The sequence below is a fragment of the Mustela putorius genome, unplaced genomic scaffold, assembly GCF_011764305.1.
Source record: "Mustela putorius furo isolate JIRA1106 unplaced genomic scaffold, ASM1176430v1.1 tig00003853_pilon_pilon_pilon, whole genome shotgun sequence".
Lineage (NCBI taxonomy): Eukaryota > Metazoa > Chordata > Mammalia > Carnivora > Mustelidae > Mustela > Mustela putorius.
Window position 1 is genome coordinate 77922939 of NW_025422005.1, and position 24638 is coordinate 77947576.

At 36.5% G+C, this 24638-nt stretch overlaps 2 protein-coding genes across 3 annotated transcripts in view; one reads left to right on the top strand and one right to left on the bottom strand.

Moving 5' to 3' along the window:
• Nucleotides 1-16881, top strand: part of CUNH1orf146 (chromosome unknown C1orf146 homolog) — a 32208-nt gene extending 15327 nt beyond the window's left edge. The window contains exons 2-6 of the mRNA XM_004752599.3: nt 8676-8787; nt 13216-13309; nt 15362-15530; nt 15913-15991; nt 16701-16881. Coding sequence (XP_004752656.1) covers nt 8719-8787; nt 13216-13309; nt 15362-15530; nt 15913-15991; nt 16701-16835 — 546 coding nt within the window. The 5' untranslated portion in view covers nt 8676-8718 and the 3' untranslated portion in view covers nt 16836-16881. The remainder of the gene's footprint in view (nt 1-8675; nt 8788-13215; nt 13310-15361; nt 15531-15912; nt 15992-16700) is intronic.
• Nucleotides 16882-17698: 817 nt separating this feature from the next.
• GLMN (glomulin, FKBP associated protein) overlaps nt 17699-24638 on the bottom strand; it is a 34917-nt gene continuing 27977 nt past the window's right edge. For both annotated transcript variants that reach the window (XM_013056148.2, XM_013056149.2), the window contains exons 17-19: nt 18650-18773; nt 17965-18047; nt 17699-17854 (exon numbers count right to left, since the gene is read on the bottom strand). In XM_013056148.2, the coding sequence (XP_012911602.1) occupies nt 17738-17854; nt 17965-18047; nt 18650-18773 (324 nt within the window). In that variant the 3' untranslated portion in view covers nt 17699-17737. The remainder of the gene's footprint in view (nt 17855-17964; nt 18048-18649; nt 18774-24638) is intronic.

Sequence of the window (24638 nt, forward strand, 5' to 3'; positions counted from 1 at the left end):
AAAGGAAAGAGAAAAAAGACTGCAAAAACTGAGCAAAATATCCAGGAACTGTGGGATGATTGTAAGTGTAACATATGTGTAATGTGAATACCAAAAAGAGAAGAAAGAGAAAGAAACAGAAGAAATTTTTGAAGCAGTGACTAAGAATTTCCATTTCCCCAAATTAATGCCAGACACTAAACCACAGATCGAGGAATCTCAGGGAACACCAAGGATGATAAATGACAAAACAACAACAAAACAAAACCCCATCTGGACATATCATACTCAAACTACAGAAAATCAAAGATAAGGAAAAAAAAACCTTTAGAGCTGGTTAGGAAAAATCACCTGGAAAATGAAAAAAAAAAAAAAAGAAAGAAAAAAACAGTAGAGAACCAAGATCAAGCTATGAGATCTAATACCCAACTAATAGCAGTTGCAAGGGGGAAAAAAGAATATTGGGAATATTAAATAAGTATTACAAAGTAGTTTTCTAGAATTGAAAATGAGTATCCAGATTAAAAGGTCTTGCTGAGTACTTAGCACAATGCAGGTAAAAAGATCTACCCAAAGACACATTTGTGTGAAATTTCAGAAAGCTAGAGATTAGGAAAGATGCTAAACATTAAGGTATTAAAAAAGCTTCTGGATAAAACAAATGAAAAATGAATCACTTACGGAGTAGGAATATGAATTAGCATGAAATGTGCACAGCTACATGGGTTATCTAGAAAACAACAGAGTAATATTTATAAAGTTCTGAAAGAAAACATATAGGATACACAGGCACAAACATATATAAATACATGTATAAATATTTATAAATGCCAATCAAATATGTAGATAGGATAAAAATTTTCAAATATTCAAGGGCTCAAATTACATGTGTTTATATTATTTATTTGCTGCACATACTCTTTTTAAGGGAACTTCTAAAGAATGTTCAGTGAAACAAAAAAATAAATCAAGGAAAGGGAAACATGGCTCTAACACAGGAGAGAGGTGATAGGAAGTCCCAGAATGACAGCTAGTAAGTCAGAGAAATATCCAGTTTATATCTGCAGAAATGAGAAGGGATCTCTAGGGAGACAACTGCATAATATTCCAGTGTTTGTATGTATGTGTGTGTGTGTGTATGTGTGTGTATACCACATCTTTATCCATTCTTCTGTTGATGGACATCTAGGCTCTTGTCCACTCTCCGGACAGTGGACAAAAAATAGTTTGGCTATTGTGGACACTGCTGCTATAAACGTTCAGGTGCACATGCCCTGTTGGATCACTACATTTGTATCTTTGGGGTAAATGCCAAGTAGTGCAATAAATAATAGAAAAATGGTCTTTTTTCCATTGTACATTTTTTCCTTTTTTGTTGAAGAGTAGTTGGCCATAGAGTTGAGGGTCTATTTTTGGGCTCTCTATTCTGTTCCATTGATCTATGTGTCGTTTTTCTGCCAGTACAATACTGTCTTGATGATGACTTCTGTGTAATAGAACTTGAAGTCTGGAATTGTGATGCCACCAGCTTTGCTTTTCTTTTTCAGCATTCCTCTGGCTATTCAGGGTCTTTTCTGGCTCCATACAAATTTTAGGATTATTTGTTCCATTTCTTTGAAAAAAGTTGATGGTATTTTGATAGGGATTGCATTAGATGGGTAGATTTCTCTAGGTAGCATAGACATTTCACAATATTTGTTCTTCCAATCCATGAGCATGGAACGTTCCTCCATTCTTGGTGTCTTCCTCAATTTCTTTCATCAATATTCTATAGCTTTCTGAGTACAGATTCTTTGCCTCTTTGGTTAGATTTATTCCTAGGTATTTTACGGTTTGGGGTGAGAGCCCGATGTGGGGCTCCATCCTAGGACCCTGAGATCATGACCTGAGCAGAAGGCAGAGGCTTTAACCCACTGAGCCACCCAGGCATCCTGTTAGCTAGTATTTTGGTGAGAATTTTTGCATATGTGTTCATCAAGGATATTGGTCTGTAATTCTCCTTTTTGATGGGATCTTTTCTGGTTTTGGGATCAAGGTAATGCTGACCTCATAAAATGAGTTTGGAAGTTTTCCTTCCATTTGTATTTTTTGGAACAGTTTCAGGAGAATAGGTATTAATTATTTTTTAACTGTTTGGTAGAATTCCCTTGGGAAGATGTCTGGCACTGGGGACTTGGGAGATTTTTGATTACCATTTCAATTTCCTTACTGGTTATGAGTCTGTTCAGGTTTTCTATTTCTTCCTGGTTTCGTTTTGGTACTTTATAGTCTCTAGGAATTCATCCATTTCTTCCAGATTGTCCAATTTGCTGGTGCATAAGTTGCTTATAATACGTTCTTAAAATTGTTTATTTATTCAGTGTTGGTTTTGATCTCTTCTCTTTCATTCATTCTCTTTTCTTCTTGGTAAGTCTGGACAGGAGTTTATCTGTCTTGTTAATTCTTTCAAAGAACCACTTTCTAGTTTTGTTGGCCTGCTCTACTGTTCTTTTGGTTTCTATTTCATTGATTTCTGCTCTTATCTTTATTATTTATCTTCTCCTGCTGGGTTTAGCCTTTCTTTCCTGTTATTTCTCCAGCTCCTTTAGGTGTAGGGTTAGGTTGTGTATTTGAGACCTTTCTTGTTTCTTGAAAAAGGCTTGTAGCGCTATATACTTTCCTCTTAGGACTGCCTGTGCTGCATCCCAAAGATTTTGAACAGTTGTGTTTTCATTTTCATATGCTTCCATGAATTTTTTACATTTTTCTTTAATTTCTTGGTTGACTCATTCATTCTTTAGTAGGATGATCTTTAGCTTCCATGTATTTGGGTTCTTTCCAACTTTCCTCTTGTGATTGAGTTCAAGTTTCAGAGCATTGTGGTCTGAAAATATGCAGGGAATGATCCCAGTCTTTTGCTACCAGTTGAGACCTGATTTGTGACCCAGGGTATGATCTATTCTTGAGAATGTTCCATTTGCACTAGAGAAGAATGTGTATTCTGTTGCTTTGGGATGGGATGTTCTGAATATATCTGTGATGTCCATCTGTTCCAGTGTGTCATTTAAAACCTTTATATTCTTGTTGATCTTTTGCTTAGACGATCTGTCCATTTCAGTGACAGGGGTGTTAAAGTCCCTATTACTGTACTATTGTTGCTATGTTTTTTTATTTTATTATTTGGCTTATATAATTGACTGCTCCCATGTTAGGGGCATAGATATTTAAAATTGTTAGATCTTCTTGTTGGACAGACCCTTTGAATATGATATAGTGACTTTCCTCATCTCTTATTATAGTCTTCAGTTTTAAAGATTTTATTTATTTATTTGACAGAGATCACAAGTAGGCAGAGAGACAGGCAGAGAGAGAGAGGAGGAAGCAAGCTCCCTGCCAAGCAGAGAGTCCAATGCGGGACTTGGTCCCAGGAACCTGAGATCGTGACCTGAGCCGAAGGCAGAGGCTTAACCCACTGAGCCACCCAGGCGCCCTATAGTCTTCAGTTTAAAATCCAATTTGTCTGATAAAAGGATTGCCACCCCAGCTTTCTTTTGATGTCCATTAGCATGGTAAATGGCTTTCCACCCCACCACTTTAAATCTGGAGGTGTCTTTGGTTCTAAAATGAGTCTTTTGCAGACAGCATATCAGTGGGTCTTATTTTTTTATCCATTCTGATATCTGTGTCTTTTGATTGGGGCATTTAGCCCATTTACATTCAGGGTAACTATTGAAAGATGAATTTAGTGCTATTGTATTACCTGTAAGGTACTGTATGTTGTCCCTGTTCCTTTCTGGTCTTATTACTTTTAGGCTCTCTCTTTGCTTAGAGGACCCCTTTCAATATTTCCTGTAGGGCTGGTTTGGTATTTGTAAATTCTTTCAGTTTTTGTTTGTCGTGGAAGCTTTTTATCTCTCCTATTTTTTTAAAGATTTTATTTATTTATTTGACAGAGAGACAGAGAGGGAACACAAGAGGGGGAGTGAGAGAGGGAGAAGCAGGCTTCCCACTGACCAGGAAGCCCAATGCGGGGCTTGATCCCAGGACCTTGGGATCATGACCTGAGCTGAAGGCAGACGTTTAATGACTGAGCCTCCCAGGTGCCCCATTTCTCCTTCTATTTTCAGTGACAGCCTAGCTGGGTATAGTATTCTTGGCTGCGTATTTTTCTCGTTTATTGCTCTGAATATATCATGCCAGTCCATCTGGCCTGCCAGGTCTCTGTGGATAGGCGTGCTGCCAGTCTAATATTCCTACCATTGTAGGTTACAGATCTCTTTGTTCCTGAGCTGCTTTCAGGATTTTTTGTTGTTGTTGTCTCTGAGACTTGTAAATTTTACTGTTAGATAACAGGGTGTTAACCTATTTTTATTGATTTTTGAGGGGGATTCTCTGTGCCTCCAGGATTTTGATGCCTATTTCCGTCCCCAAATTAGGGAAGTTCTTCATTTTAATTTGCTCCAATATTCCTTCCGCTCCTCTTTTGTTCTCCTTCTGGGATCCCAGTAATTCTGATATTGTTTCGTCTTGTGGTATCACTTATCTCTCAAATTCTTCCCTCATGATTTGGTAGTTGTTTATCTCTCTTTATCTCAGCTTCTTTATTCTTTATCATCTTGTCTTCTATATCACTAATTCTCTCTTCTGCCTCATTTACTCTGCAGTAAGAGCCTCCATTTTTTTTGAACTTCATTAATAGACTTTTTGATCCCAACTTGGTTAGATTTTAGTTCTTTTATTTCTCCAGAAAAGGATTCTCTAGTATCATCTATGCTTTTTTCAAGCTTAGCTAATATCTTTATAATTGTCATTCTTAACTCTATTTCTGACATCTTACTAATGTCCTTACTAATTAGGTCCCTGGCAGTCGGTACTCCTTCTTGTTCTTTTTTTTTTCTTTTTTTTTTTTTTGCGGTGAGTTTTTCTGTTTTGTCCTTTTGTCCAGAGAAGAATAGATGAATGAGAGAGAAAAATGGTAAAAGGATAACAAAGACTCCAGAAAAATATACACTAAATAAATCAGAAGAGACCCACAACTGGTAGAAGAAAGGAAAGTAAAGAGGAAAAGAATATGAACAGGCTGGTGAATAGAATGGAACCACACACTAGATTTTGGGTGTATTTTGATCTTTTAGAAGAAACTGCCTCACAAAATTTTAAAGATATACATATATATATATGTATATATATATAGGTAAATACAATGAAGGGATGGAATATGACAGTAAAGATGAAAATTAAAAAAGATTTTAAAAGAGGAATTGATGAGAAGTTGGTTGAAAAAAGAAAGAAAGAGAAAAAAAAGGAGAGAATGTGATCAGGCAGGAGACTAGATTAAAGCCATACAGTAGATTTAGGGTATATTTTGGTCTGTTAGAAGAAACTGTATCCCCAAATTAAAACAAACACACACACATAGAAAAAATAAGGTTAAATACAACGGACGGATAGAATATGATTGTAAAAATGAAAATTAAAACAGATTTTTAAAAAATGTATTGATAAGATGTTGGTTAAAATAGGAAAATGGAGGGGCGCCTGGTTAGCTCAGTGGGTTAAAGCCTCTGCCTTTGGCTCAGGTCATGATCTCAGGGTCCTGGGATCAAGTCCCGCATCAGGCTCTCTGCTCAGCAGGGAGCCTGCTTCCCTTCCTCTCTCTGCCTGCTTGTGATCTCTGTCAATAAAAAATAAAAAATCTTTTTTTAAAAGATTTTATTTATTTATTTGACTGAGAGAGATTACAAGTAGGCAGAGAGGCAGGCAGAGAGAGAGAGGAGGAAGCAGGCTGAGCAGAGAGCCTGATGAGGGACTTGATCCCAGGACCCTGAGATCATGACCTGAGCCGAAGGCAGCAGCTTAACCCACTGAGCCACCCAGGCACCCCAAAAAATAAAAAATCTTAAAAAAAAAAAAAAAAAAAAAAACGAAACCAAAAAAAACCACCTCTCTCCTTTAAAAAAAAAAAAAAAGGAAAATGGAAAAATAAAAAAGAAAATTAAAACTTTTTACCTTTGACAGACTAAAGTATCATGGGAAAAAAAGCCATGAATTCTATTTGCTGTATTCCCCTAGCACTGGAGTTTTGCAGTTCTCATTGATTGGTAACCTTGTTCTTGGCTGAATATTCTTGCTGATACTCTGCGGGCAGGGCCTGTTGCTATGATTCCAAGGTGTAATTTCACTGCCCTTTCTAGGAGGCAGGATAAGTAATTTGCTCAGTTTTGCTCTCAGTAGCTTTTGTTCCCTGAATACTTTCTGTTCAGCTTTGGAGGATGAGAATGAAAGTGGTGGCCTCTCAGTCTCTGGCCTGGAGGAGCTGAAAGCTCAGGGTCCCATTCCTTAGTGTGCCTTCAGAGAAAAGCAGTCACTCCTCTATCTCTGGTCTCTGGCTGCACTCTGTGCTCACCCAGCCTGTGACTGAGCATTCCTATCTCTGGCATATGGCACCGTTTGGAGTCTCCAAACCCTGCCAATTCCTGCAGTGCACTCCTGTGCCACTCTTCCTGGTGGAGGAAGTGGTGGGGGTCTCCCCAGATCTGTACTTTTGGGGTCCTTGCTCAAAGAGCAGTGGCCCGACTTTGCCAGGGATCATGGTTTATGGCAACCCCGAACTGAGAGCCCACTCCTTGGCTCTGTCTTTGCAGCCAGCTTCCCTGTTCTGGTACCTGGGAGCTCTGCCACACTCAGGCACCCTCAGTCTTTCTGTGATCCTGAAGGTCCTGAGACACATTGTCCCTGCAAGGACTCCATCCCCCACTTAGCCTCTGAGCAACGTCCCTCAGTGAGGTGGACTTCTAAAAGTTCTGATTTTGTGCTCTGCTGCTCGATCACTTGCCAGGAGCCGGCTGATGGAGGCTCCCTCCCCCCGAGGTCTGTCTTCCTGTATATCACCTCGAATTCACTTCTCTGCACATCCAACCATCCAGAAAGTGGTCACTTTTCTATTCATAGAATTGCTACTATTCTTTTCTTCAATCTCCTATTGAGTTTGTAGGTGTTCAGAATGGTTTGATAACTATCTAGCTGAATTCCTGGGAGTAGAGGAAATTTAGGTCTTCTACTTCTCTGCCATCTTGCTCTATCATTTTGTGTTGTTCTTGCCCAGAATACTCTTCCTTCCTTTAGTATAACATTTCTTAAAGTATGGTCCCCAGACAGGCATTAACAGCACCAACAGAAATACACATATGTCGGCCCCACCTCTCAACTATCTTTTCAAGGATGTTTGTGTAATGAATAATTTTGTAGGTTAGAGATAGTATTTTGCTCTAGAGCACAGGGAAGGTTTGATTGCAGCCCATTATAAAAATTAGGGATTTCTAAACTCAGGGTTTCTCTCCTATAATACAACTCACTGTTTCTGCTGATATTACCTGGCCTTTGCCCCATAACTGTGTGGGAATTGGACTTGGGGGATTGCTGCAAGAGAATGAGGATACTGGGGTGCCTGGGTGGCAGAGTCAGTTAAGCATTTGACTCTTGATTTTGGCTCGGGTCATGATCTCAGGGCTGTGAGATTGACCCTCATGTTGGGCCTGTACTCAATCGGGAGTATACTTGAGATTCTCTCTCTCCTTCTCCCCATCTCTCCATGTTCTCTGTCTCGCTGTAAAAAAATAAATCTTTAAAAAATAGAGAGAATGAGATTACTTCTCTTGCTGTGAGTTAAAAAAACAAGTAAAAAACCATTCTTTGTCCTCTGATCCAAGAGTCTTATGTTTTTTGTTATATCCATGAAACTCTGGGAAGGCTAACTTCTTTTTAGCTTACAAATACAATAAAACCACAGACCTTTGACAGTTCTTGACACAAGTCTTCTTTTATGAAGTTAGTGCCTTGAAATGGGAGCCATTTCTTTTAGTAATTGTTAATAGAGTTAGATAACAAAAATTCAACTAAGTAAATTTAAAAATCAGATTGGCTTCATTCAGTGAATCATGAATTGGGCAACATCCCAATTAGCAAGGGAAAGGAGCTCCACCAAGCTGTAGAAAAAGGAGGTTTTATTTTTTTTTAATTTATATTTATTATTTTTTCTTTTTTTATTTTATTTTTTTTTAAAGATTTTATTTATTTATTTGACAGAGAGATATCACAAGCAGGCAGAAAGGCAGGCAGAGAGAGAGAGAGGAGGAAGTAGGCTCCCTGCTGAGCAGAGAGCCTGATGAGGGACTCAATCCCAGGACCCTGAGATCATGACCTGAGCCGAAGGCAGCGGCTTAACCCACTGAGCCACCCAGGCGCCCAAAAGGGAGGTTTGAAAGACAGATGGAAAAAAGAAATTATTTGCAAAGAATGCCTTGTTTCAGGCAAGGTCGCCTTCCTGAGGGAAGGGTAGGGGTTTATTGGGTGGATTATTTATTTCTCTAGTGCTAACCAGGTAATTTGGTGTTAACTTGTTAAAGGTTACATACATTCAAGGGGGTTGAAACCATAGTTAGGTTAGGTATACATTTTGGTTTACTGATGTGGAGTTAGCACAAGTGACTATATTTAGGGTGTTCTTTCTCTTTTTTAACAGTAGGAAGCATGGTATTGCATGCAACATGAAGCATGGTATTGAAAAAGCTTAATGTATACCAAGACATATTTTTTAGTGTCAAATTTTAACTTTCAGCTATTCTTTAGCATGTTTCCATTCACCTAGTTTCATTTCTGTTTAATTTTCATTAAAAAAACATTTCTACATAGTCCTGTTTACTCCTTCTTTTTTTCAGATTGTGGCACCATTAGAACCTGGGTTGATCCAGAGACAGACAGATGGCTGAAAATGGCAGAAAAGAAAAAATAAAATGGACAACGACTATTATTATTAGCTCATCTCTTAAGGTAAAGAGGCATTTGGCCATTGATCTTTAATTTAAAAATTAAAAGCAATAGTACAATATTTTTAAAATATCCTTAGCTTGATTTCCAAAGTTCTGTGGATTCACAAGTACATAAACTAAATGTATTTTAAAGATAAATTCTAAACTTTACTGCATCCATTTTCAACATCCTACTTCTCTAAATATTTGAAGGCTGGAAATTTTTTATGGTTTTTTCTCTGTAAGTCTGTTCTAATAGAGATATTAAAGGATTCGAGAAACAATAAAACGCACATTAATGTTTTGAAGAAATAAACCACAGAAACTGATCTGTGTACCTTAGTGGCATTAGGGGGAAGCTGTCTCCATACAGTTGGGTTGGGGAAGGGATAGGAAGTTGAATGCCTGAAGGCAGTTGGTCAGTCCACAACCATTTTAGCTCCTCAGCCAATAGGATTTCTCCATTGCCTTAGTATTTATCTATGGACACTAGTTCATGTCTAGAGGAAGGGGAAATAAATGATTATTCCACAGTAAATATGAGAGAGGCAAGAACAAGACTAAAAATATTTTTTTAATCCATTCTATCCTCCCACTGCTACCTCAAGCAGCACTTTGCCCTATTGGCTTTTGCCATCTAGCTCCATAACACAAATCAGTTTAAGACAGCCTTAAGTCTCATTGGTTTTTTTCTTGCTTCTTTTTGTTAGGTTTCTGGAATTCCTCTTTTTCTCTTAATCCTAAAGTTTTTGAGACTGATACTGAGAGACGGAGCCAGCAATCCACACTGATTTGCCAAGAACAATTACTTCATAATTCGTTTATTATGTTTAACCATCTTGCTTTGCAATTAAAATTTTCATACTGACATTCTTTTAAATTTTCTATCCGATTGAGTACCCTTTCCCATTTCTGTTTTTGTTTGTATTTCCTTTCTTATGAGTAGATTTGGTAGACAGAAACTAGTTTTACACAATATTAATAGGTGTTAAATCTGTAGAAGGAAGTATTGGATTATATTTGGAATGCTTGTATGAACATATTTTTATAAGATTTTTTTTAATTTTTTTTTTGACTGCACTACTCTTAAGAGCCTTTCATATGCCTAAATGCATGGTAAATCCTCAAAAGGAGACAAAGTAATATTAGTGTTTCCCAATATTATTTGAATACAAGAAACATCTTTTAATATTTCATGGGACTAATATTCCATGAAACATGCTTTGGAAAATCTGGTCTTAGCTCCTGGTTATTTTGAAAAATTAACTCTTGAATTCAGCTGGGTTTTTTTTTTTTTAGATTTTATTTATTTGATAGAGACATAGCGAGAGAGGGAACACAAGCAGGGGGAGTGGGAGAGGGAGAAGCAGGCTTCCTGCCAAGCAGGGAGACCAATGTGGGGCTTGATCCCAGGACCCTGGTATCGTGACTTGAGCTGAAAGCAGATGCTTAACGACTGAGCCACTCAGGTGCTCCTTGGCTGTTTTTTTCTTGATTCAGTATCTCTATTTTTATCTTTATTATTTTCTTTTATTATTTTTGTCATAATTCTTTTAGTTGGCACCCCAGAGTATGATTTTTAAAAAATTTATTACTTCTTAAAAAAAAGATTTATTTATTTATTTGATGGAGACCACAAGTAGGCAGAGAGGCAGGCAGAGAGAGAGGAGGACCAGGCTCTCTGCTGAGCAGAAAGCCTGACACGGGGCTCGATCCTAGGACCCTGAGATCATGACCTGAGCCGAAGGTAGAGGCTTTAACCGACTGAACCACCCAGGCACCCCCCAAAATTTATTACTTTTAATTGAAGTATAGTTGACATACAGTATTAACATTAGTTTTCAGTTGTACAGCGTAATGATTTGACAAGCCTTTACATTACTATATATATACTCAACACAGGTGCAGCTACTGATAGAATATGATTGAAATTCATTAATATGGCATATTAATTCATTAATATTGGGTATGGGTCCTTAGGATATGCCAGCAGTTATTCCTAATACCATCTCCAAATTAACTGACTTGTGTACACCTTATACACTTTTAAGAATCATACTTTTGGGTCTGAATGCCTCTGCCTTTACTCTCTGTCCATGGTCTTCTCACATTTGCCTTCTTCCTTCACTTGTCTGCTTAATAAACTCCTTTCCACTTTAAAGTTTCACTCATATTTTATGAAGCTTTCCTGATTCTTTGACATTTATTATATCCTTTTATACTTTGTAGGGGTTTTTGCCAAAATTCTCAATCTTGTCTTTCATCTCCTTGAACATAGTAAACATCACTATTTTAGGCATGTATCTGATGTAACTTCACTATATGAAACAGCCCTTGTGAGCCTGTTTCTATTGCCTATTTTCCCATAGTTCTCTTTCAAGTAATTTTGCCTCTTGGTATGTCTGATTATTTTTGGTTGTGTGTTGGAATTTGTACTTGAAAAATTGTAGAAATAATTTGAGGCCTAGAATAGTGTTCTGTTCCTCTAAGAAGTCTTAATTTTGTAAGAGAATTAAATCCCCAAAGCCCTAAGGGTTGCCCCATAAAATACAGGACATTTAGTTACAACATTTGGGTTTTAAGTAAACAATGAAATTAGAGGAAGTACCTCTCAAATATTGCATGGAAAATCCTTACACTAAAAAAAATGTTGTTTATCTGAAACTCAGATTCAACTGGGTTTTATTTTTATTTGTTAAATCTGGCAATCCAAGCCCTAAAGCAGCTATTGTATGTAATAAATGAACTACAACTAGAATGGTACTAGTTATGTGAGAATTGCAAACATAGTCACTCAAATAATTTTCTTTGTAGTTCGTATGAGGAAACCTGATTGAGAAAGGTTACTCTAGGGAGTGCTTCTGCAAGGTGCTTAGGAGCACTAGTAATACAGTATTACCTAAAGACAATTTCAGGGGTTGAAATGCTTTGAAGCTAGGCTGTAGTCCCTGTGAGAGCTGTTCTACTTTTGTCAGAAACCGTGTTCAGCCTCTCTCTCCTTCCGTATTGGCAGATATCCTTAGGGAAAAGGTGGCCTAAATGCTGGTCTCATATCTCTGAATTTCTGTGTAGATTTTGACCTTAGAACTTTTCACTATACTGATAGCTCTCTGATGCATTCAAGCACATTTAAAAAATTGTCCAGCTTTTCTAGTTGCCTCAGCAGGTTTGGCCTAAATTACATAGTCTGCCATTGCTGGAATCAATGTATAATTTTAAAACAGCAGAAGAAAACTCATGGGAAGATCCATAGTTGTACTCTAGGTCAGGATCTGTTTGGCACAAAATGCTCTCCTTAGGCTAGAAAAGAAGCATATATTTCATACATAATTCCAGCCTGTATACTTAAAATTCCAGCCTGTGATACACATGTTCTAAAGCAGAATATACAATTAATGTACCTAAGGGATTTTTGTCTACTCTTAGAACAGCCAGCTTGAGTTATAACCAATCAGGAAACACTATTAACCACTTATATCTTAGTGGCTTGGAAAAAAATGATCTGAGTAATTACTTCAGATGGAATAGAATAGGAAAAGAGATGATTTTTTAAAAGATTTTGTTTATTTGACAGAGAGCAAGACAGTGAGTACAAGCAGGGGGAGGGGCAGAGGGAGAGGGAGAAGCAGGCTCCCTGCTGAATAGGGAGCCCAATGCAGAACTCGATCCCAGGACCCCAGGATCATGACTGGAGCCGAAGGCAGTCACTTAAGCAACTGAGCCACCCAGGCATCCAGAAATGAGATGATTTTTAAAATGGCATTTAAAATATAAGCCTTGTTGCTGTGTTTTATACGTTTTCTGTCTTGTCTAAGGCTTAGGGTGGCTCAGTCAGTTAGGCATCTCTTGGTTTCAGCTCAGGTCATGATCTCAGGGTTGTGAGATGGAGCCCATGTCAGATTCTGTGCTAAGCAGGGAGTCTGTTTGAGATGCTCTCCCTCTCCCTCTGGCCACCTCCCTCCCCACTCATGTGTTCTGTCTCTAAAATAAATAAACACATATTTTTAAAAAGTATAAAATTAGGGACAGCTGGGTTGCTCAGTTAAGTGTCTGCCTTTGGCTCAGGTCATGATCCCATTCTGCTTCAGGCTCCTTGCTCAGTGGAGAGTTTGCGTCTCCCTCTGTTAGCCACACCCCCTGCTTGTGCTCTCTGACAAATAAAATCTAATAAAATCTTAAAATTTAAAAAAAAGTATAAAAGTAACTGTAATATACAGAAGTGAATTGGTTGTGTCCTTGTGTTATTCTGTATGTCTGGCACTTAACGGTATTGTGAACCATCTAAGAAACTCACCACCAACCACCTTCCAATTTACATTAATGCACGTCAAAATCTGTCTCCAAGTTGCTTTTTAACTAAGTTTGCATTTACTCTCTTATAGTTCTTTAATATTGTCCTTGGATTTGCACTGTTCATTTCCAGACACATCTAAAAAAAATTTTTTTTTAGAGTTACGAAGTTGCAACTGCTCTAGAAAATCGAAGCCACAAGATTCGGTACTCAGATTCAGTGGAAAATGGATCAATTATCTTTTCTCTTTCTGGTACGGTGTATTTGTTAACTATCTTGATTTAAGCCTCTTATAAAATACGTGAGTATAAATTCTAATAGTTGTAGTTCAATCACCAGGTATTATCTTAAGATATTATCTTTTGTGGGAAGTAAATGTATAACTCCATTACTATTGCAAAAGTAGTGCATGTGGCCAACCACAACATACATTCCTATTTAGATTATAATTGGGGGCACCTGGGTGGCTCAGTCAGTTAAGCATCCAACTCTTGCTTTTGCTTCAGGTCATGATCTCAGGGTTGTGAGATCAAGCACTGCCTCAGGCTCTGTGCCAGGCATGGAGCCTACTTAAGACCCCCCCCCCACACCCCATTCCCTCTTTAAACAAATGGAAAACTAAAGCTGAACCAGTGGAATCTGGCAGAGGACAGTAAAAACAACATACTTTGGAACTAAGATGCAAGTAGAACAAAGCCATCTCTCCAACAGTCAGTACTTAAAGTGTTACCAGTATTAACAAGGAAGCCAACATCACAACACTGGTCAAAAGCTGTTTATAAAAATAATATAGGAGAATTTTTTTCAGGATTTTGTACAAGAGTTTGCTGAATATAATGGAAACAAATACTAACTAAAAAAAAAAAAAAAAGAACCAAATAGAGACAAATAGAAATTCCTCAAATCATAAAATCGTAAAATACAGGGCCATGGGTAAAATACAGGAAGGAATTAGATTAGGATGTGAGAAGGCTAGGGTGATGGGAAGGGAGCAGCACAGAGCACAGGTTTGATAAAAGAAGTGGAAGTGAAGTATTTTACCAGGAGGGTTGCAGATAGAATGGTAACTTTAGCAGAGACTTTGGAAGACAGGCAGATTTCAAAACCTTCTAGAAATAGAACTAATGGCTTAAAGTGATCCAACTTCAAACTCATCCTTCCTGGTTGAATAGAGAGCCCTCTAGGGAGAAGTGAAATGTTTTTGATAACTCCTGTGTCCCTTGTCCACTTATATATACTATCTTACTTAATCCTCCCAATAAACCTATGAAAGAATTATTATTACACTTTAAAAAAAAAAAAGATATTTATTTATTTATTTATTTGACAGAGAGAGAGAGAGAGAGAGAGATCAAAAGTAGGCAGAGAGGCAAGGCAGAAAGAGGAGGAAGCAGGCTCCCCACAGAGCAGAGAGCCCGATGTGGGGTTTGATCCCAGGACCCCGGGATCATGACCTGAGCCGAAGGCAGAAGCTTTAACCCACTGAACCACCCAGGCACCCCTATTACAGTCTTATAGATGGGAGAACTTAGGTTCAGGAAGGTTTATATAAACTTCCCAGGTTCATTCAATTAGCATATAATAATATAATCACTTTACTCAGATTGCCTTCTCTTTTAAAGAGCTATAATTAGATAAAATTTTCCTTCAGGACTATTCTTAAAGGCCTGATACTATTTCAGAAATCCTAGATTATGGGATGCCTGGGTGGCTCAGTTGGTTAAGCTTGGTTAAGTGTCTGCTTTCGGCTCAGGTCACAATCCCAGGGTCCTAGGATTGAGTCTCGAATCGGGCTTCTTGGCTCAGCAGGGAGTCTGCTGCTCCTTGTCTTTCCACCTGCTTATACTCTGACAGATAAATAAAATCTTAAAAAAAAAATCCTAGATTATCTGCTTATAGAGTGTTTTAATTTAATAATAATGTTCTTTACAAAGGTTTCTCTAATAGTTGAAGGCTCAAGATTTTGATTTCTAGTTTTTAAAAAAGTCATTATAACATACACAAAAAAACAACTTTTAACTAAAATTAGGCATTACTTTCATTGTTAAGTGCCTTAATTTGAAAATTGTTACTGACCAAAGTTGTTTCCTCTAGAATGTCATACTTTTATATAAAGCATTTCAAAGAATTACCTAAATCATTTTGTAATATAAGAATTTTGTTATAACAAATTCTGTTCCTTACAGGTTTGGGTCCTGGACATTTAGAGCTATATTATAGCCACTTTTGTTGATTCTACAGAGTTTACAAAAAAATTTGCTTATTACAACAAAGTGATGTTTTATATTATGCTCACCTTCCCTAGGACTTGCATTTTTATTGATGGATGCTAAAGAATGCTTTATATCAGCTGAAGAAATATTCCTAGCCAAAATTGAAAAGTTTATTAATATTCACCAAAAGAGTTTTTTGGTTTTGTCTGCTGCCCTCCATGGACCTGAGGAATGGAAACTGATGTTCAGGATTCAGCAGAGGTATGGAAGAATATTACTATATAGATTTTTCTTAAATCACATGTATTTACTTTAGTTCTTAATCCTTTTCAAGTAGGTGAGTTATTTTGCTAAAAGATAAACACTATAATGTTAACTTGTCATATTTAATAAATTCAGGTTTAATGGCTATTCTAGGAATCAGGGTGACAAGTTTGAGTTCATGCTGATTTCTGAGATTCTTCTACAACACCAAAACAAAAGTGAACACTTTTTAGTCTCTTAAGTTCTGGATATAAAGCCGTATCATATCCTCTGTGGAATAGGGCAGGGCATGACAGACAGTAAGGTTTCTGTCTCCTTTCTGCTTAACAGATGTCTGTGTAAGCTATATGATCTATTTAATTTATGAATTATTTTTCAGATTCCTGGGTAGTAACTTACGGATACTTCCAGTACACAACACAGTAAATGCTATTAATCTTATGTGCACTATGGCTAAGGTGAGTCACTAGGAAAATGATGCAAATATAGCACTCATAGATTTTAGGGTTTCTGACTTCAAAATGCACACCCTCTTGAGCAGAATTAACAGATATTCTGCTTCTTTTCCCCGTAGAGAAGTTGCTTTTTCAGCATGCAGTGCAGCTCTTTGAAGCATGAACTCAGCCTTTCTTCTCAATTCACTTCCAGTAGCCACTCCAAGAATGACTAACGTTAGACCAAAAGAGCATTTGGCATATATACACTGCATTGGCCCTACTGGTTTCTTAAATCTTCCTTCAAATTCTAAAATATAATTATTGATCAGGTTGTAGTCAAGAACTTTCAAAGTGCAACATACTATTTTATAGAATGATCTTCACAAGTTGTCCACTTTCTTTCCATGCTTGTCCTCCCCTATGAAGTGTACCCTAGGCAGAGTTAGGTGATTTTTACTCTTATACTTGGAAGAGATCTCCATATTAAAGCAGTTCTTAAAGTATTCTACTTTTGGCTTGTTTGAAATTCCTTAAAGACAAAGGCCAAGCATTTTTCTGTTACTCATAATTAACTCACATGTAGTATTTAAGCACAAAGAAGGTGATTAGATACTTGTTGAATAAGTGAAAGTTTTTTATATGAAAGTATAAAATGGTTATTATAAAATGATCCTAATATAAAAAATACTTATTTCTATAAGTAATGTTGCATGTTTATGACTTCTTACAGACTGCCTCCAAACCATACACAGATAGCATTTACTATAGAATGATAACAACTGAGGCTTACATCATTGAGCAAAGTCCTGTTTGGAAAACACTTCAAAAGTTAAAACTGAGTAGTGATTCCTGTAACCCAAATTAGAACAGCAATTACACAAGTTCTTTTGGAAGAATGTTAAAATAATTAGACCAGTTAAATTAAAATGTTCAAATATATATTTAAAGATCTTTTAATTTAAAAGAATAAAATATATATGATTAAAAATGATTTTCAGCTTTGTTGAGTAATTCCTTTAATAATGTTTAGAAAAAATTGGCACATACACATATTATAAAACTCAGATGCAGTTTCTTGGTGATACAAGTTAAGTTGGAAGGAAAATATTTACTACAAAATAAAAACACAGCATTTTCTAACTAGCCCCTTAGACTAAAGGAAAAGTCATGTACACTTTTTAACTTTTCCACAAGGGCTGCCAGTATTTCTAAAATTAATGTTTGCAGATGTGTTCATATTATAACTGCTGCTAGACAGGTGGTGATGGGACTGTGCCAGATAAGACTTTTGAGGTAGGGAAAAAAAGAGAAATTAAGAGAAGTAACCAGCTGGCCTAATTGAAAACCTCTCTGTACACTTTTGCAATGGTATGATATTCCTATTTGACACCAGGAATTCTGAAGTATAAGAGGGCAGCTAATTGGAACATAAAGTGTAAAATGTATTTATAAACTCACTACAACTATATGAAGGAAGGCAATACAACTATATTTTATAAGATTATAATAGAATATTATTAGTTTGTATTAGATTTCCAACTAAGTAGGATTCAAAATACATACATGGGCATTATTTACCATGTGGATTATCTTTTTAAAACCAAAGACTACTACTGACCCGTAATGTGTCATCACAGAAATTAGTAAATGGGAAAAGCTACATTTATTTTTCTAACAGTATTTTACAGAAAAGTCTTTATAAAGGTATTAAATAATCATAAGGGAAAATAAAGTATTTTACTAGTTTTTATTTAGGAAATGGAGGTTTCACTTTATCCCAATATTTTCTTCAGGGGTAGACTTTGTTTTTATTTCAATGAGTTCTTCTACTCGAGCCAGAACACTTTCAATCAAATCAAATGTGAAAAGAGCTGAATGTAGGACCTGCAGTGCCAAGGGAAATTAGTATTATATTAATGTTGCTGTTAGAGAAAAAAAAAAACAAAAAACAAAAGTCTTCAGCTGGATATAACTTAGGAAAATTTCAGATCTACCTTAAGCTGCATTTCAGGAGGCATATTAGGGATCTCTTCTCCACCTACAGTTACAGAACAAAGATCTTTAGACTTTTGGACTTCTGTAAGAGAAGAAAAAAAATCAGGTGTCACATTTAACCATTGAAAACAACTCCCAGATTTCAATAATGAACTTATAAGCTACTTTCATTATTATACCCATTACAGTAAAAAAAAAAAAAAAAATTTCTAGTAATGCCTTTAAGAAATACCCCATAGCTATACAGAAAAGAGCAAAAGATTATTATAGAATTGTTTGCTGATTTTAAAAAGTAATTCTGGATCTAAGATTCTTTTTTGTAATTTGCACAGATTTACTTGAGGGTGAGGATGGACAGAGCCATACCCAAGTTAGTGTAATATCCAAACAGAAATACTTGTAATATAATTAGATTCTTAATCAGAATTTGATTTTAATCTGGTTTTAAACTAGAATATGCTTCAATTTGGTTTAAATCTTTGTTAACCTAATTTCAGTGTTAACTGGCTTACAGATCTGCTAAAAATAATTTTAATTATAAATAACTTAGCTGTCATGTTTCCTTGTTTGTTAGAAAATAAACAAGTATGAGATGAAAAAGTTCTTTATTTTGAATATAACTGACAGTTCTAAAAGTTGACTAACTTCTAGAACTATCCAAAAATAAAAATGCACATTACCAACCTTGGCTATTTTCTTGGCTGTTTTTAATTTCTGCTTCATAATGTGCTTTTGACATATTAAGTCCTGTATGGAGTGGCTTTAAGAAATTATTCTCAATCTTTCCAAGTTCTGTCCATAATCCAGTCTATTCAGAAGAATTAATGAAAGAATTAGTTTTTTGGCTCAACATTTCTTGATTGCCTACTATTATTAAACCCATGTTAAGAGTTAGAGAAACAAAAATAAAATCTGATCTTGCCTTTAAAGACAGTTTCCTGTTTAATACATTCATTACATCTGGTTATTTTATATGAATACCAATAAAAACAAAAATGTACTTTGGACAGTGTACTCATTATTAATACACCATTTGGACAGCTCCTGATTTTGAGATCTATAGCTTACAAGTTTCATTCATGAGAAAATTATTTGAGAATAATCCATATGATGAGACATTTCTTTCCCTGTAAAAACCATCCCTATAATGACTACATTATATATTCCTTCAACTCATGACCTTTGAATTGATATCCTTGTTATAGATCTAGTTTTAGAGGATTCCTTTCCTTCCTTCCCTCTTGATGGAAACATTTTTCTCTCTCTTTTTTTTAAGAGTTAGAGAGGAGAAGGGAGTTGGGGTAAATTGGAAGGGGAGGTGAACCATGAGAGACTATGGACTCTGAAAAACAATCTAAGGGGTTTGAAGTGGTGGGGGTGTTAGGTTGGGGGAACCAGGTGGTGGGTATTAGAGAGGGCACGGATTGCATGGAGCACTGGGTGTGGTGCAAAAATAATGAATACTGTTATGCTGAAAATAAATTAAAAAAAAGAAAAAAGAAAAAAAGATTTTATTTATTTATTTGACAGAGAGAGCACAAGTAGGGGGAGCTACAAGCAGAGGAGGGAGAAGCAGGCTTCTCCCTGAGCAGGGAGCCCGATGCAGGGCTTGGTCCCAGGATCCTGGAATCATGACCTGAGCCGAAGACAGCTGCTTAACTGACTGAGCCACCCCAGCGCCCCTATTTTTTTTAAGATATTTTTTATTTGAGAGAAAGAGAGAAAGCAAGAGAGATTACAGAGGGAGAAGGAGAATCAGACTCCCTGCTGAGCAGGGAGCCCAATGTGGGGCTTGATCCCAGGACCCTGTCATCACGACCTGAGCCAAAGGCAGACGCTTAACTGACTGAGCCACCCAGGCGCCCTGATGGAAATATTTCTAACACAAATTTGTTATGAACTTCCTGGTGATCAGTGTAGACAGAGATTTTACCTAAAACAGCTTAAGGTTATTCTGTCATCCATATTTTAAGCCTTTTCTCCAAGAGTATTTCCTCCTATATACTTAAAGAAAGAGTGTCATAAAGTCTTAATTTTATTAGGAAGAAAGGAAAATGGGAGGGGAGGGGCTGGAGGTAGGGGAGAAAGGAGGAGAGAGAATTGGGGATAAAGAGAGAGAAGGAGGAGATAGAAGAGGAAAGATAAAATTTCAGTAGTAGTATTAAGTTACTCTATTTACAAAGGAAAATATCTTAGGTAAAAAAAGGGAAACTTAGGAACCCAATTATCCTTAACTAGAAGTGGACCACTTGAAAACCTATTTTGTAATCAACTTTTAATTATTCAGTTTTAAATAGTTAATATTTTTTTACCTTGTATACAAACATCTCATAAAATAGATTTTATTCATAATTATATAGAGGTTCTCAAACTTCACTGTGTTAGTTAAAAATGTAGATTTCTGTGCTTTACTTGGAGACTGAGTAGATTTAGGGCTAACCCCAGAAATTTGCATTTATATGCATAAAAGAACAAATACCCAGGTGATTCTCATTAGGAATATATGTGAAGTTACAGAAATCTAAAATGGCCACATCCAATGCCAATGAGAAACTGAATTTTTTTTCACGATATGAATTTATCTATTTAATTAACATATAATGTATTTTTTGCTTCAGGGGTACATGTCGGGAATCAGTCTTACACGATTCATAGCACTCACCATAGCACATACCCTCTGTAATGTCCATAACCCAGCCACCCTATCCCTGCCCTCCACCCCCCAACAACCCTCAGTTTGTTTCCTCAGATTAAGAGTCGCTAATGGTTTATCGCCCTCCCCAGTCCCATCTCGGAGAAAATGAATTTTTAATTAAAAATTTTTTAAATTCACATTTTAAATATTCAGATATGGCTACTAAATAAGTATTTTACTTATTTGAGAAAGAGAGAGCAAGCATGAGTGGGGGAGGGAGCTGAACTCAGGGTTCAATCCTAGGACTTTGAGATCATGACCTGAGCTGAAGACAGATGCTTAATTGATCCACCCAGGTGCCCCTTGTTTTTGTTTTTTATAGATTTTGTTTATTTTAGAGAAGAGAGGGAGAGAGAATAGGCAAGTGGGAGAAGGAGCAGAGGGAGAGGGAGAGAGAATTTCAGTGAGACTCTGTGCTGAGCATGGAGCCCAGTGAGAGGTTTGATCTCATGACGCTTAGATTATGACCTGAGCCAAAACCAAGAGTTGGAGGCTTGACTGACTGAGGCACCCAGGCAACCTAAGAGCTTAGTTGTTTTTAATGACAATAATCTAATATATGGCCCATAATCCTAAAACTTATAAGGCAATAAAATTGTGGCAAAATTAGGTTACAGAAAATCTGTTGTGCATTCTATTCAGCATAATTCTACAAATCTTCCATATGATGAACTGTAATAATTTTAGAAGCATGTAGGAGTGTAGAAGCTGTGGAAATAAATTTTCTCTTATAATAAGTTTACTAGATCTTTAAAAAATACTACAAAGAAAATCATTTTAAGATTTATATTCAGTGTCTAGAAAAAGTAACTTAAGAATCAAAAAAAGTAGTTATAAGGATAAAAATAAAAATGTGAAGTTTTCACAAATGCTTGCTTTTAATTTTTCCCAAGTAGACTCACTTATGTAGTAATGAAAGTTTTTTCAGTTTTAAAGCTGACCTATATAACTCAAAATGCACCACTGAAGCCTGTCTCAAAAAAAGGAAGACTAGGGGCGCCTGGGTGGCTCTGTGGGTTAAGCCTCTGCCCTTGCCTGGGATCAAGCCCCACATCGGGTCCCTGCTCAGTGGGGACTGCTTGCCACACACCCCCACCCGCCTGCCTCTCTGTCTACTTGTGATCTCTCTCACTCTGTCAAATAAATAAAATCTTAAAAAAAAAAAAAAAAAGGAAGACTAAGTAATTCTGAAATCTAATGAAATTTGTTGCCAAAACAGACAGGGACCTTGCAAAAGATAGTTAATCATGATAATGAAGAAATAAAAGAAGGAAATGAATTAACACCCAATTTTCCTCCTCCTTATTTGGAAAGGATTCTTATTTATGAAGTAATGCTACAGAACTTCTATTATTTCCATTATTAATATTGTAATAATAAGGAATGTGTATCACTGAAGTCATCTGGCTCTGCAAATAATATACAAAGCATATGTTTCAATAAATGAAAACCCAAAATATGGATGATACGGAATTATATATATGTGTATATATATGCCAGATATAGTATTTTTCCTAAATGAAAAGCAAATCTGCATACATTACATAACTCAGTTTTTAAAAATTCCTGGTACTTGTGGCCTTTATAATCTTCCGTGACTTCCCTGACCCTACTCAGTCAACATACTACAATATCATTTAGGGCAAAAATGGGTAAGCAGGTAGATGGGAACGTATGTAAGTAGAAAGGATAGAAGGTGAGTGATAAAATTATTATGGGCTATGTATTATAATAAATTACTGTAATTCAAAACAATTAACATTTAAAGATACTTATCAAAATAAATAAATAAATAAAGATACCAAACAGAACACTAGGTATAAAAACTAAGTTGGTTTTACCAGTACAGATGGAGGTTCAAGAACAGTTTTGTGAAGCTGAAGTGTGGGAGAAGGTACCTATAACTTATGCAGAGATAATAGGGTGAAGAGAAATAGGATGAAAAGGAAAATGACTTTTGAAAAGACTAAATCAGCTCACAGCCACCCAAAATAGCAGGAAAAGAAATGGATTATTATTCAATTATGAATCATTTTGTTTTATACTTAAATGATCCTGTTCTTAATTTCCCTGTATACCTTCTGATTCCTTTTCAGCTTTTCATCTGACTAGTTCACTTCTCAGCATGCTTAACTGGTCAAAAATAGGTACTGGTAAAGGGTGCCTGGTTGTTGGCTTACTCGGTTGAGCATCTGACTTTTATTTTTTTTTTAGAATTTATTTATTTGAGAGAAAGAGAGTGAGTGAGAGAGTACTGTGGAGGAAGCAGAGGGAAAAGCAGATTCCCCACTGAGCTGAGAGCCCGATGCAGTGCTTGATCCCAGGACTCCAAGATCATGACCTGAGCTGAAGGCAGATGTTCAACTACCTGAGCCACCCAGGTGCCCTGAGCATCTGACTCTTGATTTCAGGTCATGATCTCAGGGTCCTGTGGCAGGCTCCCTCCTCAGCAAGGAATTGGCTGGAGATTCTCTCTTTCTCCTTTTGCCCCTCTTTGTGCTCCCACCCCCAGGCTCACACTCTCTCTCAAATCTTAAAACAAACAAAAGTACTACTAGGAGTCTTTGAATAAAACTACCCATAATTCAGCCTCAATAGGGTATTATTTTGTTTCTTCTTTAATCAAACTTTGTAAAATGCAGAAACTCATTTTTTTGATTAACCATAGCAAACAGATTTACCTTTCATGTATCTGTCTATATGACCTGTTAAAACTGCACTTGGGAGAAATGTTTCTGTGATGAACAAATAGGTTCTTAAGATGTCTCAAACATACCAGGTTGCCATCTTGCACTCATTTTCCCCCCTAATCTCCTCAGTATAAGAATTCATACGGTAACTTGCATAGTAATACTTTGGAATATTTGATTCCCAAGAAATTTTTTTTAAAAGACTTTATTTATTTGAGAGAAAGAGTGAGAGAGCACAAGCAGAGGAGAGTGGGAGAAGTAGGCTCCCTACACTCGGGGCTCAATCCCAGGACCCTGGGATCATCACCTGAGCTGAAGACAGATGCTCAACAGACTAAGCCATATAAGCACCTCCCTAGGAAATTTTGTTAAACTATTAAATAAGAAAATGATCTTATAAACTGGTTATATCGTTTTCTTTACCATACAGCATTTGAGCCAAATATAAGTGAGGCATCTGTGGATATAATAGGAGATATTCCACAATCCTAAACTGCTCTGCCTTCCCTCTCTGGGCAGAGTCCCATTTGCTGCCTCTGTAGCACACTGTGTTCCTTACCTAATAAATTAATCACTCTTAATCAAAAATCAGATCATTTATAGGTACAGCCTTTCTAGATTACTAAAAAGGTAAACTCATACCTTACTCCAAGGACACCTTCCTAAAGCCTCAGGGCCTCCACTGTTGTTGAATTTCACTTACCATCTTTTCTTTTTTTTTTTTTTTACCAGAAGCTCCTTTAGGAGTCAGGATATACTTTGTGATTCAAAGGTTCTGGCCACTGCCTAAAGTCATAGCTATCTCTACCACTTACTAGGTATGTGCCCTTGTGCAAGTTAAAGATCCTTTCAATGCCTACATTATCTAAAAAATTAAAAAATAAAGTAAGTTGAAAAGGACACAGCGTACCAATATTTTGTATTTGATAAAGATTTGGATAACAGATCTATCCAGTTTTGAAACTCAGAGATATACACTTAAAATCTATGCATTTCATGTAATCTCAGAAAAACTACAGACCTATTTAACTGTTTACTGAAATATTTAGGGGAAGTACGCTCTTAGTAGTTTACTAATAAGACACTGGTAAACAGAAGGTAGTAAGATGGATATATGACAAAAGTAGACTAAAATGTTAATGGTAGCAACTTGTTGGTGGGTAAATCAGTGAGGGATCACTGTAAAATTATCTTCAACTTGGTTGTATGTTTAAAAAGCTTCACAATAAGATGCTGGGGAAGAATAAGCACTAGTCAATAGTAGCAAATAACTTTTTGATTGAGGAGG